This window comes from Hemitrygon akajei, chromosome 21 (genome assembly GCF_048418815.1).
Source record: "Hemitrygon akajei chromosome 21, sHemAka1.3, whole genome shotgun sequence".
Classification (NCBI taxonomy): domain Eukaryota; kingdom Metazoa; phylum Chordata; class Chondrichthyes; order Myliobatiformes; family Dasyatidae; genus Hemitrygon; species Hemitrygon akajei.
Genome location: NC_133144.1, coordinates 58,889,345 through 58,902,170, shown reverse-complemented (window position 1 = coordinate 58,902,170; position 12,826 = coordinate 58,889,345). Strand labels below are relative to the sequence as shown.

The following is a 12,826-nucleotide window of genomic DNA, read 5'->3' as shown; positions in this document are numbered from 1 at the left end:
TGTTGGTAATTAAAGGCCGTGTGACCTGGTGCCCAATAAACGGGGCGGATCGCTCTCGGTAGGAGGGAGAGATCCCAGCCGCCAGGAATTCCCATTGGACAAAGTACAGAGCTATTATTGTGATTTCTGGTAGATATCTTTTTGTAAACATTGGCAGTTTTCTTTTCACTATTTCTGCTACAATTTGTAAGTTTGTTTTTAGATGCACCTAACAAACTCCCTTGCACGAAAGTGCTAAGTGACCTCAACCGTTTTTTCCTTCGGTTATAACACACATATCTATCACCTTTGTTGTAATGGGACGCTCTTTAATTCTGAGGCCGTGCCGTCTGATCCGAGACTCCCCGCTATTGGATACACCCTCATGACAATGACCACACCACGAGGGCCAATAAGCACCCATTTACACTGACCCCATTTTATTCTCCCCACATTCCCATCTACCCATTCCAAATCCTGCCACCCTCCCACTTTGGGGCATTTTACTCCAACCAATTAACCAACCGAGCGGCATCTTTGTGACGTGAGTGCCTGGGTGAAACAAGAACATGCAAGCTCCACGTAGACAGCGCTGCCAAATTGCGGACAAGGAAAGCATGTGATGCTGAGGCTTTATAAGGCATTGCTTAGACTGCATTTGGAGCATTGTGAGGAGGTTTTGGCCCCTTATCTAAGAAAGGATGTGTTGGCATTGGAGAGGGTCCAGAGAAAGTTCATGAGAATGAAGCCAGGAATGAAAGGGTTAATGTGTGAGGAGTGTTTGAGCCTGTACTTGCTGGAGTTTTGAAGTATAAAGGGGGGTCTCATTGAATTGAATATTGAAGGGCCCAGACGGAGTGGGTGGGCAGTAAATGTTTCCTGTAGTGGGGGAGTCTAGGATCAGAGGCCTCAGATTAGGATGTCCCTTTAGGGCAGAGATAAGGAGGAGCTTCTTTAGCCAAAGGGTGGTGAATCTGTGGAATTCATTGTCACAGTTGGCCAAATCATTGGGTATATTTAAAGCTGAGGTTTATAGGTTCTTGATTAATGAGTGTCAAGGTTTCAGGGAGAAGGAGGAAAATGGGTTTGAGAGGGTTAATAAATGATGGAACAGCACAGCAGATTCCATGGGCCAAATGGACTAATTCTGTTCTGAGGCAAAGGTCAAAGTAAATTTATTATCCAAGTACATATATGTCAGCATATACAACCCTGAGATTCATTTTCTTGTGGGCATACTCAATAAATCCATTATAGAATAATAACCATACTAGACTAAATGAATGACTGCACCAACTTGGGCATTCAACCAGTATGCAAATGACAAGAAATAATAATAATAGATAACTAAGCAACAAATATTGAGAACATGAGTCCTTGAAAGTGAACCCATAGGTTGTGGGAACAATTTCGGTGATGGGGCAAGTGACGTTATTCCCTTTGGTTCAAGAGCCTAGTTGAGGGGTAATAAACGTTCCTGACCTGATGGTGAGACTCCTGTACAGTCTCCCTGATGGCGGCAGTGAGAGGAAAGCATGACCTGGGCAGTGGTGCGGTCCCCGATCACGGATGCTGCTTTCGTGCGACAACACTCCGTGTAGATGTGCTCAATGGTGGGGAGGGCTTTACCCACGAAGGACTGGGCCGTATGCACTACTTCTTGTAGGAACTTCCATTCAAGGGCATCGGCGTTTCCATACCAGGCTGTGACACAGCCAGTCAATATACTCTCCACCTCACACAATTTTGTCAAAGTTTTAAATGTCATGCCGAATCTTAGCAAACTCCTAGGGAAGTGGAGGCATTGCCGTGCTTTCCTCGTAACTGCCCTTGCACGTTGGCAGCCGCACTACCTGCTGTGCCACTGTGTTGCCCTAGCTTCCAGTTGCAACTACAAGTTTGACATGCTTGGAACAGGAAGAGCCATCCTAAATGATCAGGCCCACAATCGACCCCAATTATGATTGACAGGTCTAATTGTGTTCACCTTTGCCGTAGTGTTAAACTTCTGTTTCATTAACTTCCACCTAACTAGCCTGACAGAGAAAACTTCGTCGGGTTTTGTTGCCTACTAGAACATTGATCACAAACGTACACGGCTTCTTGTTAAATATTAGTCACAGATTTAATTACTCAACAACAATTTAATTTGCCATTAATCAAGTGGCAATTAGCTAGAGAATAACGGCTGGCTTGGATGGTGTCTACTGCACAGAGATAACATCTGATCCCCATTAACATTAGTGTTAATTATCAATGACCAGGGTTGTCCCAATCACTTGTGAGGGTCAGCACGCATTCAGCACCGCTGGCCTGCTCTGCCACTCAATGAGATTGCGGAAAATCCTTTATTTTAAATTTACTTTCTGTTCTGATCCCCGCGTTCCTTGATTCTCCTTGTGCCCAGAACTTAAAAAGCTGAGGCTTTATAAGGCATTGGTCAGATTCCACTTGGAATATTGTGAACAGTTTTGGGCCCCTTATCTAAGAAAGGATGTGCTGGCCGTGGATATTCATGAGAATTAGCCGAGAAGTGAAAGGGTTAATGTACGAAGAGCGTTTGCTGGCTCTGCGCATGTACTCACTGATGTTTAGAAGAATGAGGGGAGATCTCATTGAAACATATCCAATATTGAAAGGCCTAGGTGGTGTGAGCGTGATAGTGGGGAGTCTAGGACCAGGCGGCATAGCTTCAGAATAGAAGGATGTTCCTTTAGAACAGAGATGAGGAGGAATTTCTTTAGCCAGAGAGTGTTGAATCTGTGGAATTCATTGCTTCAGATGGCTGTGGAAGCCAAGTCATTGGGTATATTTAAAGCAGAGGTTGACAGGTTCTTGATTAGTAAGGGTGTCAAAGTTTACGGAAGAAGGCAGGAGAATGGGTTTGAGAGGGGTAATAAATCAGCCATGATTGAATGGCGAAACAGACTTGATGGGCCAAATGTCCTTATTCTGCTCCTATGTCTTATGGTTTAATAAACTTCACCTTCAGCAGCTAATCACCCTGAATGCTGCGGATCACACAACGATAAACAGCAGAACATGGTACCACAGTGGTAGCGTTATGCTGTTACAGCGCCAGCAACCTAGGTTCAACTCCTGCTGCTGCCCGTAAGGAGTTTGTTCATTCTTTCCACGACCGTGTGGGTTTCCTCTGGGTGCTCTGGTTCCCTCCCACTTCCCAAACCCATAGGGTTAGTAGATTCATTGGTCACATGGGCATAATTGGGCAGCATTGGCTTATTGGGCCAGAAGGGCCTGTTTCTGTGCTGTATCTCTAAATAAAATAAATTAAATTAAATTAAAATTGAACAGTACAGCACAGTAACATGCCCTTTGGCCCATGATGTCCCATGCCAAACACGATGCCATATTAAACCATATCTCTTCTGCCTACCTATCATCCATATCCCTCTGTTCCCTGCACCTTCACAGTCTATCTAAATGCAGCTTAAACAGCACGACGTACTGTTTTGGTCGCTGCCACAAAAGATGCATTTCACTGTATGGTTCGATGCTTCGATATGCACACGACAAATTAAGCTCGTCTTGTGATCTCTAGCTTCCTTGCTGCCCTGAGCGAGCTGGGCGGTTACAATCCACGGCGGATGGGGAGAAGATGTACAGGGGGATCCAAGTACCATTTGATGCACGGGGTGGTGGTGGGAATGGTATATGGCACAAAAAAAAACTGAGGATGTGCTGGAAGCAGCTTGCAAGTGTGTTCATGTCTCCGGTGCCCACAACCTACTAACCCTAACCCTTACGTGTTTGGAATATGGGAGGAAACCAGAGCACCCAGAGGAAACACATGCAGTCACGGGTGGATGTACAAACTCTTTACAGACAACGGTGAGAATTGAACTCATATCGTTGGCACTGTAAAGCGCCTTGCTAACTGCTGCATTACTCTGTTAATAAATCCCCGCCTCGGCTGATAGTCGAATCAGAACAATACGGTGTGCTCACCTCTCACGCTGGTCGTCGTCGTCCATGTTGGAGAGCAGCTGCGAGCCGGCCAGCGAGAGGTCGAGCGCGGCCAGCGGCAGGTCGCGGTAGGCGAAGCTGACCAGCTGTACGGGGGCGATGCACTGGCTGTCCTCTTCCACCTGCTGTGAGATGATCTCCAGGTCTGACACACCCCCTTCCTGACCGGGCCTGCCAGAGACACAGATGGGTGTGAGCATGCATGTGACAAGGTGGGGGCCCCTCACAGTGAGCCTGGGGCAGGGGGGGGGGCACGTCTGTACTGGGTTGAACATGAATTGAAAACCTGGAGGTGGCACCTTACAAAACTCTCACACCCAGTCATTCCAACCATTAGAGTACTACAGTAAGGATACAGGCCCTTCAGCCCATCTTATCCATGCTGATCAACATACCCATTGAAGCTAGTCCCATTTGTCTGTGTTTGGCCATAACCCTCTTCCTATCCATGTACCTGTTCAAGTACTATGGCAGCTCATTCCATTTATGAGCCTTCTGGATGAAATGGTTACCCTCAAGTTCCTATTAAATCTCTTCCCTCTCACCTTACATCCATACTGTAGATAAACACCGGCTGGTGGTGTAGCGGTATCAGCACTGGACTCCGAGGAGAATGGTCCTGAGTTTGATCCAGCCGTCCCAATCTGGGAAGCAGCAGTATCTGCACGGAGTAAAGACCTGGCAATCTACCTCTGTAACTTGCCACGACAACTACTCTATCCACAGTGTCACCATGAGTCAACGATGACTCAACAACACCAGATGGTCGGAGTGGACATGCGCCAGCGTGCCTGCACCCATGCTGTGCAACTCTCTGACTCTGTGCCTGACCCCCTCGTGCTTCAAGCAAGTGAGGACAGGCTGACCTTCAACGGTGATGGAATTGCCCTTCTCAGTGACAGTGACAAATAAAACATACCCTTGGCTCAAGCATGCCTACCTCAACCATTTCCTTCGGCAGCTCACTCCATGTACCCTCAGTGCCTACTTTATTAGGTACTTTACCGAGCGTATGTTCGTCATCTTCTGCTGCCTTAGCCCATCCACTTCAAGGCTGGGTGTGTTGTGCATTCAGAAATGCTTTTCTGCACACAATTGTAATGTGTGGTTACTTGAGTTACTGTCACCTTCCTGTCAGCTTGAACCAGTCTGGCCATTCTCCTCCGACCGCTCTCACTAACAAGGTGTTTTCACCCACAGAGCTGCTGCTCACTGGACTTTCATTGCTGTAAACTCCAAACACTGCTGCGTGTGAAAATCCCAGAAGATCACCAGTTCCTGAAATACTCAAAGCACCCTGTCTGGCACCAACAATCATCCATGGTCAATATGATTACATTTCTTCCCCATTCTGATGTTTGGCCTGAACAATGACTGAACTTCTCACCTGTCGGGCAACAACACTCATTCCATAGTCAAAGTCATTTAGATCACATTTCTTCCCCATTCGGATGTCTGGTCTGAACCTCTTGACTGTGCCTACCTGCTCTTAGCCATTGAGTTGCTGCCACATGGTTGACTGATTAAATATTTGCATTAATGAGCCGGTGCACAGGTGTATCTAATAAAGTGGCCACTGAGTGTATGTAGCCATTTTGACATTGGAAAATGTTCCTAAAACACCTCATAGAAATATTAGTTTCAATTCCAATTCATATGAAGAGATCTTGGGGCATGAAAACAGAGAAATGTAAATTGGCTGCATTAATGAAAGATAGTGCAGCCTCACATCTTCCATTACAACATCAACTGTATCAATGTTGCTTCTCAGGATGTTCCAGGGTAATGAAAAGTCTGCATTGGTGTAATTTGTTTTCTTATATAAAGTGTTAAACCATAAGGCTATAAGATATAGGAGAACAATTAGGCCATTCAGCCTATCAAGTCCACTCTGCTGATTTTTTTTCAACACCCATTCTCCCATTTTCTCTCCATAACCCTTAACCCCTTACCAATCAAGAATCTATCAATCATTTCTTTAATAAACACCCAATCATGGCTTCCAAAGCCCTATGTGGCAATGAATTCCATGAATTCCCCATCACCTCTGGCTGAAGAAATTCCTCCTCATCTCAGTTCTACAGGGATGTCCATTTATTCTGAGGCCGTGTTCTCGGACAGTAGACTCTCCTACCCATGGTCTCGTGGTGTTGAGGCTCTATGTTCAATTGGAACTGGTAGATGTGAGAATTGCTTGCTGCTGTGCAACAAAGTCTCAGCCTGGTTCCACTTTCCCCTGAGCCAGGAGGTTGCAAATTCAGGTCCTGTTACCACACAAGCTCAAGTTTGTAGGGCAGCACGGTGGCGTAACGATTAGCATGATGCTTTACTGTGCCGGTGATTACATTCAGGATTCAATTCCCAGCACTGTCTGTGGGGAGTATGTACATTCTCCCTGTGATGCTGTGGGATTCCTCTGGGTTTTCCTGTTTCCTGCCACATCCCAAAGCTGTGTGGGTTAGGGTTAACGACTTGTGGGAATGTTATGTTGGGACCAGAAGCATGGCTACACATGCAGACTGTATGTTTTGATATATGTGTGACAAATAAAACTATTCTTTAAATTCTGGCCAGTAGTTCAGAAAGAAGGATGAAATATTGGAGGTGCCACCTTTCAGGTGAGATGTCAGAACTCAGACCTGGTTGACTAGTTCAAGTGGACCCCAAAAACATCCCATGGCACGACCTGGAAGGAGACCAGTTTAAGGTCCCAATGTTTCAGACTCAGTATCTAACTTCAACCAAGATCTGTCAAAGGCAGATAATCTGGACTTTATTCTACATATGGACAGTGAAGAGTATCCTAACTGACTGAATCATGGCCTGGTATGGAAACACCAATGCCCTTGATTGGAAAAGCCTACAAAGAGTGACGGACACAGCCCAGTCCATCACATGTAAAACCCTCCCCACCACTGAGCACAACTACAAAGAACACTGCCGCAGGAAAGCAGCACCTGTCCTCTCGGACCCCCACCATCCAGACCATGCTATCTTCTCACTGCTATCATCTAGAAGGAGGTACAGGAGCCTTAGGTCCCACTTCAACCATCAGGCTCCTGAACCAGCGTGAATAACTTCACTCACTGCACCTCTGAACTGATTCCACAACCCATTTTCAAGGACTCTCTCAACTACAACTCATGTTTTCAGTATTATTTATTTATGCTTTTTCACTTGCACGTTTTTTCTCTTCTTTTATACATTGGCTGTTTGCCCCTCCTTGTGTGTAATTTTTCATTGATACCATCGCATTTCTTTGTTCTGTGAATGCCGGCAAGAAAATTGATCCCAGGGTATAAAACGGTGACATATACACTCTTTGATAGTAAATTTACTTTGAACTATAATATTGGTGTTTGTGGGAGCTTGCTGTGCACAAATTGGCCGCTGTGCTACAGCTGTGATGGCACACCTCTGGCTGGGACATCCTGAAGACTGCGAACACCGCTGTGGAAATGCAAGCTTTCTTCAGTTAGAAGCAGCAACAGACTTGTGATGGTGCAGTGGGTCATAATTGATGATAGGCAGCGTGAAATCAATTACCTCCCACCGCTCTCTCGCTTGTCTGTCATTGCCGAACATCACTTCCACACTTAGTGGAATATTTAATTATAAAGTTAATCACTTGGCTCAGCCCGAGATGTAGCCAGCAGCCGTTAGGAGTCCACTCCCAGCAGCAGGGTACTGACACTCTCAGCTTGTTCAGGAGTTTCCTGCCGCCACACCGCTCCTTCTGTCTCAACAAACAACTCGTTTCTCTTCTGTAACTTTTAACATCACATGACCCAAACCTGCTGGACTTTTGTCCTGGGGTGAACCCTATTTTCTTACATCCCCCCACCACCCAGACCCGAACAAGAAGCAAGCTAAATATCCACATTTATTTATTTAGTATTGTCCCAAAAGCCAAAATATACCCAATGAGCAACTTATATTACTCTTAAAGATTTGCTTTATTTGTCACATGTATGTCGAAACTTACATGTCACTTTTTGTGTCAATAACCCACACAGTCCAAGAATGTGCTGGGGACAGCCCACAAGTGTTGTTATGCCTCAGGTGCCAAATAGTATATCTGCAACTTACTAACACTAGCTCATACGTCTTTTATGGAAAATGGGAGGAAACCAGAGCACCCGGAGTAAACCTACGCAGTATAAAATCATACAGAAGGCAGGAGGAATTGAACCTCAATCTTACATTAACATTAAGTAGCAAATTGGATTAGACACGGGAGTAACGAGAGAGTGGTAGTAGATGGTTGCCTCCTGCCTGTAGACCCATGAGTAGAGATGTTCTGCAGGGATCGGTTCTGGGTCCATTGTTACAACATCCTTGTAAGTTTTTTCTTCACTTTTATAACAACGTGGATGATAATGTGGTAAACTGCATCAGCAAAATTTTCAGATGACACCGAGACTGGGGGCGTAGTGGACAGCAAGGGAGGCTATCAAAGCTTGCAGAGGGATCTGGACAAGTTAGAAAAATGGGTTGAAAAATGGCAGATGGAATTTAATGCAGACAAGTGCAAGGTGTTGCACTTTGAGAAGATAAACTTATGCAGTGAGCAGTAGGGCATTGAGGCATACAGTAGAACAGAGGGATCTGGGAACACAGATCCATAATTTCTTGAAAGCGGTGTCACAGGTAGATAGGGCCATAAAGAATGCTGTTGGTACATTGACCTTCAGAAGTCAAAGTATTGAGTACAAGAGTTGGGATGCTTTATTGGAGTTGTATAAGATGTTGGTGAGGTCTAATCAGGAGTATTGTGTGCAGTTCCCTACACTTCATTTCCTAGAGCAAAGAAGAATGAAGAGAGACTTGATAGAGGTATACAAAATTATGAGGAGTATAGATAGGGTAAATGCAAGCAGGCTTTCTCCACTGAAGTTGGGTGAGATTAGAACTACAGGTCATGGGTTACATGTGAAAGGTGAAATGAGGGGAACATGAGGGGGGATTTCTTCACTCAGAGAGTGGAGAGAGTGTGGTATGAGCTGCCAGTGGAAGTGCTGGATGTGTGTTCAATTTCAACATTTAGAAGAAATTTGGATAGATACGTGGATGAGAGAGTATGGAAGGGTATGGTCCTGGCACAGGTTGATAGGACGAGACAGATTAATAGTTCAGCAAGGACTAGTTGGGACAAAGGGCCTGTTTCTATGCTGCAGTGTTCTATGACTTTATAACCGCTACAAAACTTTGATGCCTGTCTACACTCCAACTGCAGTTTTACACCCAGGAGAATGCAACCCATGCACCACCTTAAACATTCACTCCCTTGGGGACTGGTGCCGGCCCGGTAACTTCTACATGAAACATCTACAGAGTGCATTGCAGAATTCATCAGTGAATCTTCAATAGGTTTATAACAATGCTTTAATTAAGATTTAATTTACAGATTATCTTTGAAAGTGAAGGTTCCAGTGATGGAGGTTTGAAGTCACCCTTCTGTACTATGAGTACTACAGATCACTGATCAGTGACACAATCTTCATTCCATTCTTTAATTCATTCCTCGTGAATTTATGCAGTTTAAAGCTCATGGCTACACTCACAGGCAAAAGGGATGGCCATGAAGGATGGAGATGTGGAGAAATTTCTTCAGGCAGTGTTGCAAATCATCAGGATTCTCTACCTCGGAGGCCAGTCATTGTGAATATTCAAGACCAAAATTGAGATACTTTTGGATGTGAAGGGGTCCAGAGAACATGTCAATGGTGCAAGAAACTTAATGGGGTACAGGATTAACAAGAAGTGCAGAGGCAGCATGACCTTTCCAAATTACAAAGAAAGCACAACAGAGGCTATATTTCATTAGGAGATGGAGGAGATATGGTATGCCACCAAAGACTCCACAGATGTATCGTGGAGAACATTCTAACTGGTTGCATCATCATCCGGTTTTTTTGGGGGGGGGGGTGCATTGCACAGGATTGAAAAGAATAGCAGCAAGTTGTAAACTCAGGCAACTCCACCAGGGGCGCAACTCTCCTCACCATTGTGGACATCTTCTAAAGGTGATGCCTCAGAAAGGCTGCATCCATTACTAAGGACCCCAACCACCCAAAACAAACAATCTTCTCAGGGAAGAGGTACAGGAGCCTGAAGGGACACACTCACCATTTTGGGAACTGTTTCTTCCCTCTGCTATTAGATTTGTGAACAGCACATGAACTCATGAACCCCACCTCACTGTTTTTGCTCTCTATTTTTTGCACTACTTAGTTTATATTTTATTTTATATATATATATATATACTGTATTTATAAACATGTGAAAATCTGCAGATGCTGAGAATCCAAAGCAACACACACTAAATGTTGGAGGAACTCAGCAGGTCAGGCAGCATCTATGGAAATGAATAAACAGGTGATGTTTTGGGCCAGGACCCTTCATAGGTATATATTTTTACTTGTTATAATTATGTATTATATTTTATGTATTGTACTGTATTGCTGCCACAAAACAAGTTTCACAAGATATATCAGTGATTTAAACCTGATTCTGATCCAAACCTATTGCTGCTTCTCGTAGAATCCTACTGCATTGAAATAGGCCCTTCAGCCCAACTCACCCGTGCTAACCAAGATGCCCATCTAGGCTAGTCCCATTTGCCTGTGTTTGGCTCATATCCCTTTGCTGTCCAAGTAAATATCTTTTAAATGTTGCACTGTATCTGCCTTGAGCACTTCCTGTGGCTTCTACCTTAATCCTTTTCAAGAACAGCGACCTGGACCTGAATGGGGATAGTCCTCGGAGCAAACGTCAACCTTCACAGCTCAGCAATACATGGGATGGCACATCCCTCTTCCGAGCCTAACTGTAGAGTTTTTATAACCATGAGATTCCCCACTGGGCTCTCCTATTATCAGTTATCCTCATGAGGCACACTGAGTGTGTCTAATTTCTCTCATTACAGCATATAAATGAGAAATTCTTTGGTTGATTATCATTCAAGTAGTTCATTTGTTCGTAGTCTGCTAACACATTCTGGTCCTGGCTGCTGGACCCATGCCAGAAACTCTGGAATAAGTCACCGCACTTGGAAATTGACGTGGACTGCAGAGCGGAGAAAGGGAAAGGGAAGGAAGAGGCACCACGGTAGCTTAGCAGTTAACGTGACACTATTGCAGCTTGGGGTGTGGGAGTTCAGAGTTCAATTCTGGTGCTGCCTTAGGGAGTTTGTACGGTCTCCCCGCGTGGGTTTCCTCTGGGTGCTCTGTTTTCTTCCCAATTTCCAAAAACGTGTAGGTTAGTAGGTTAATTGGCCATTGTAAATTGCCCTGCGATTAGGCTAGGGTTAAATGGGTGGGTTGCTAGGTGAGGTGGCTTGATGTGCTGGGGGGGGGGGGGGGTCCTGTTTCACGCTGTATCGCTAAATAAGTAAATACGAGAGGGAAGGAAAGGGAAAGAGAGAGTGAAGACTGGCTTCAGGTGATAAAAACAAGTAGCTGGAAGAATTCTGCAGGTCAGGCACTATCTGTGGTGGGAAATGTACAGTTGACCTTTTGGATTCTGCAGATGCTAGTAATCTTGAGCAACACACTGAAAATGCTGGAGGAATTCAGCAAGTCAGGCAACATCTATCGAGGGTCCCGATGAAGCATCTCTGACCAAAATATCGACTGTTTATTCCCCTCCATAGATGCCGACTGATCTGCTGAGATCCTCTAGCATTTTATGCATGTGTATGTTGCAATCAACAGTATCCCATTTGGGGGTGCACCTGGATGACAGATTTCAGTGGAGCACCAGCACAGAAGCTGTGTACAAGAAAGGCCAGAATCGCCTCTACTTCCTGAGGAGGCTGAGGTCCTTTGGAGTGAGCAGGCCTTCTGTTCACATGTTCTACGAATCTGTGGTCACCAGTACAATCTTCTATGTGGGGGTGTGCTGGGGCAAAGCCATCAATGTGGGTGATGCCAACAGTGTCAATAAACTGATTAGAAAGGTTGACTGTTACAAGAGTTAAAACTGGACACACTGGAGGCTGTAGTAGAACAAAGGACCCTACAGAAAATCCTGGAAATTCTGGACAATATTTCTCACCCTCTGCACGCCACTGTGGCTGAACAGAGGAGCACTTTTAGTAATAAATTAAGACAACTGAACTGCTCCAAGGAGCGCTATATGAGGTCATTCTTACCCTAAGCCATTAGGCTCTATAATGAGGCAACCTATAGCCGGGGAAGTGATGACCCTCCTGTTAGACTGTTTGTGGCAACTTATTTTTTATTCTTTCTTACTTCTCTTCTAATATTTGGATATCTGTACACTTGTAATGCTACTGTGACACTGCAATTTCCTTTGGGATCAATAAAGTATCTATTTATCTATTTTGTTTGCTAATGCTGTAGCAAACCACTTTCCACATTAATCACTTTCTACATTAAAGGTGTTATTTGAATGAAATTGTTATTGATGGGCAAATGAAGCAGTTTGTAGAGTAGTTCCAGAGACCCACATTTACTCCTGACCTTGGGTGCTCTCTGTGTGGAGTTTGCACGTTCTCCCAGTGTCCATATGGGTTTCTCTCAGGTGCTCCAGTTTCCTCCCACACCCCAAAGGTGTGCAGATTGGCTGGTAAATTGGTCATTGTAATTTGCCTCTCCTATGTCAAATCTGGGGCAATTTATGGGAGTGTGGGAAGCACAACATGTGATTTGAGTAGGATGAGTGTGAACGGGTGGAAGTGACCATCTTGTGTTGTCGGATCTTTATAGATCAATTCATGTTTCATACTTATTCTGAAAGTCCGTGGCTGCAGCTTTTGAAGGTTTAAATTTAGCAATGATTGAACATTTTATTTTTGGCCCAACCAACCTCCCAAAGACAGTGACAAATGCTTGGA

At 44.8% G+C, this 12,826-nt stretch overlaps 1 protein-coding gene across 1 annotated transcript in view; it reads right to left on the bottom strand.

Moving 5' to 3' along the window:
* Positions 1 to 12,826, bottom strand: part of tmem266 (transmembrane protein 266) — a 195,419-nt gene that overhangs the window by 73,521 nt on the left and 109,072 nt on the right. Inside the window, exon 3 of the mRNA XM_073025524.1 lies at positions 3,949 to 4,137. Within this exon, the coding sequence (XP_072881625.1) occupies positions 3,949 to 4,137 (189 nt within the window). The remainder of the gene's footprint in view (positions 1 to 3,948; positions 4,138 to 12,826) is intronic.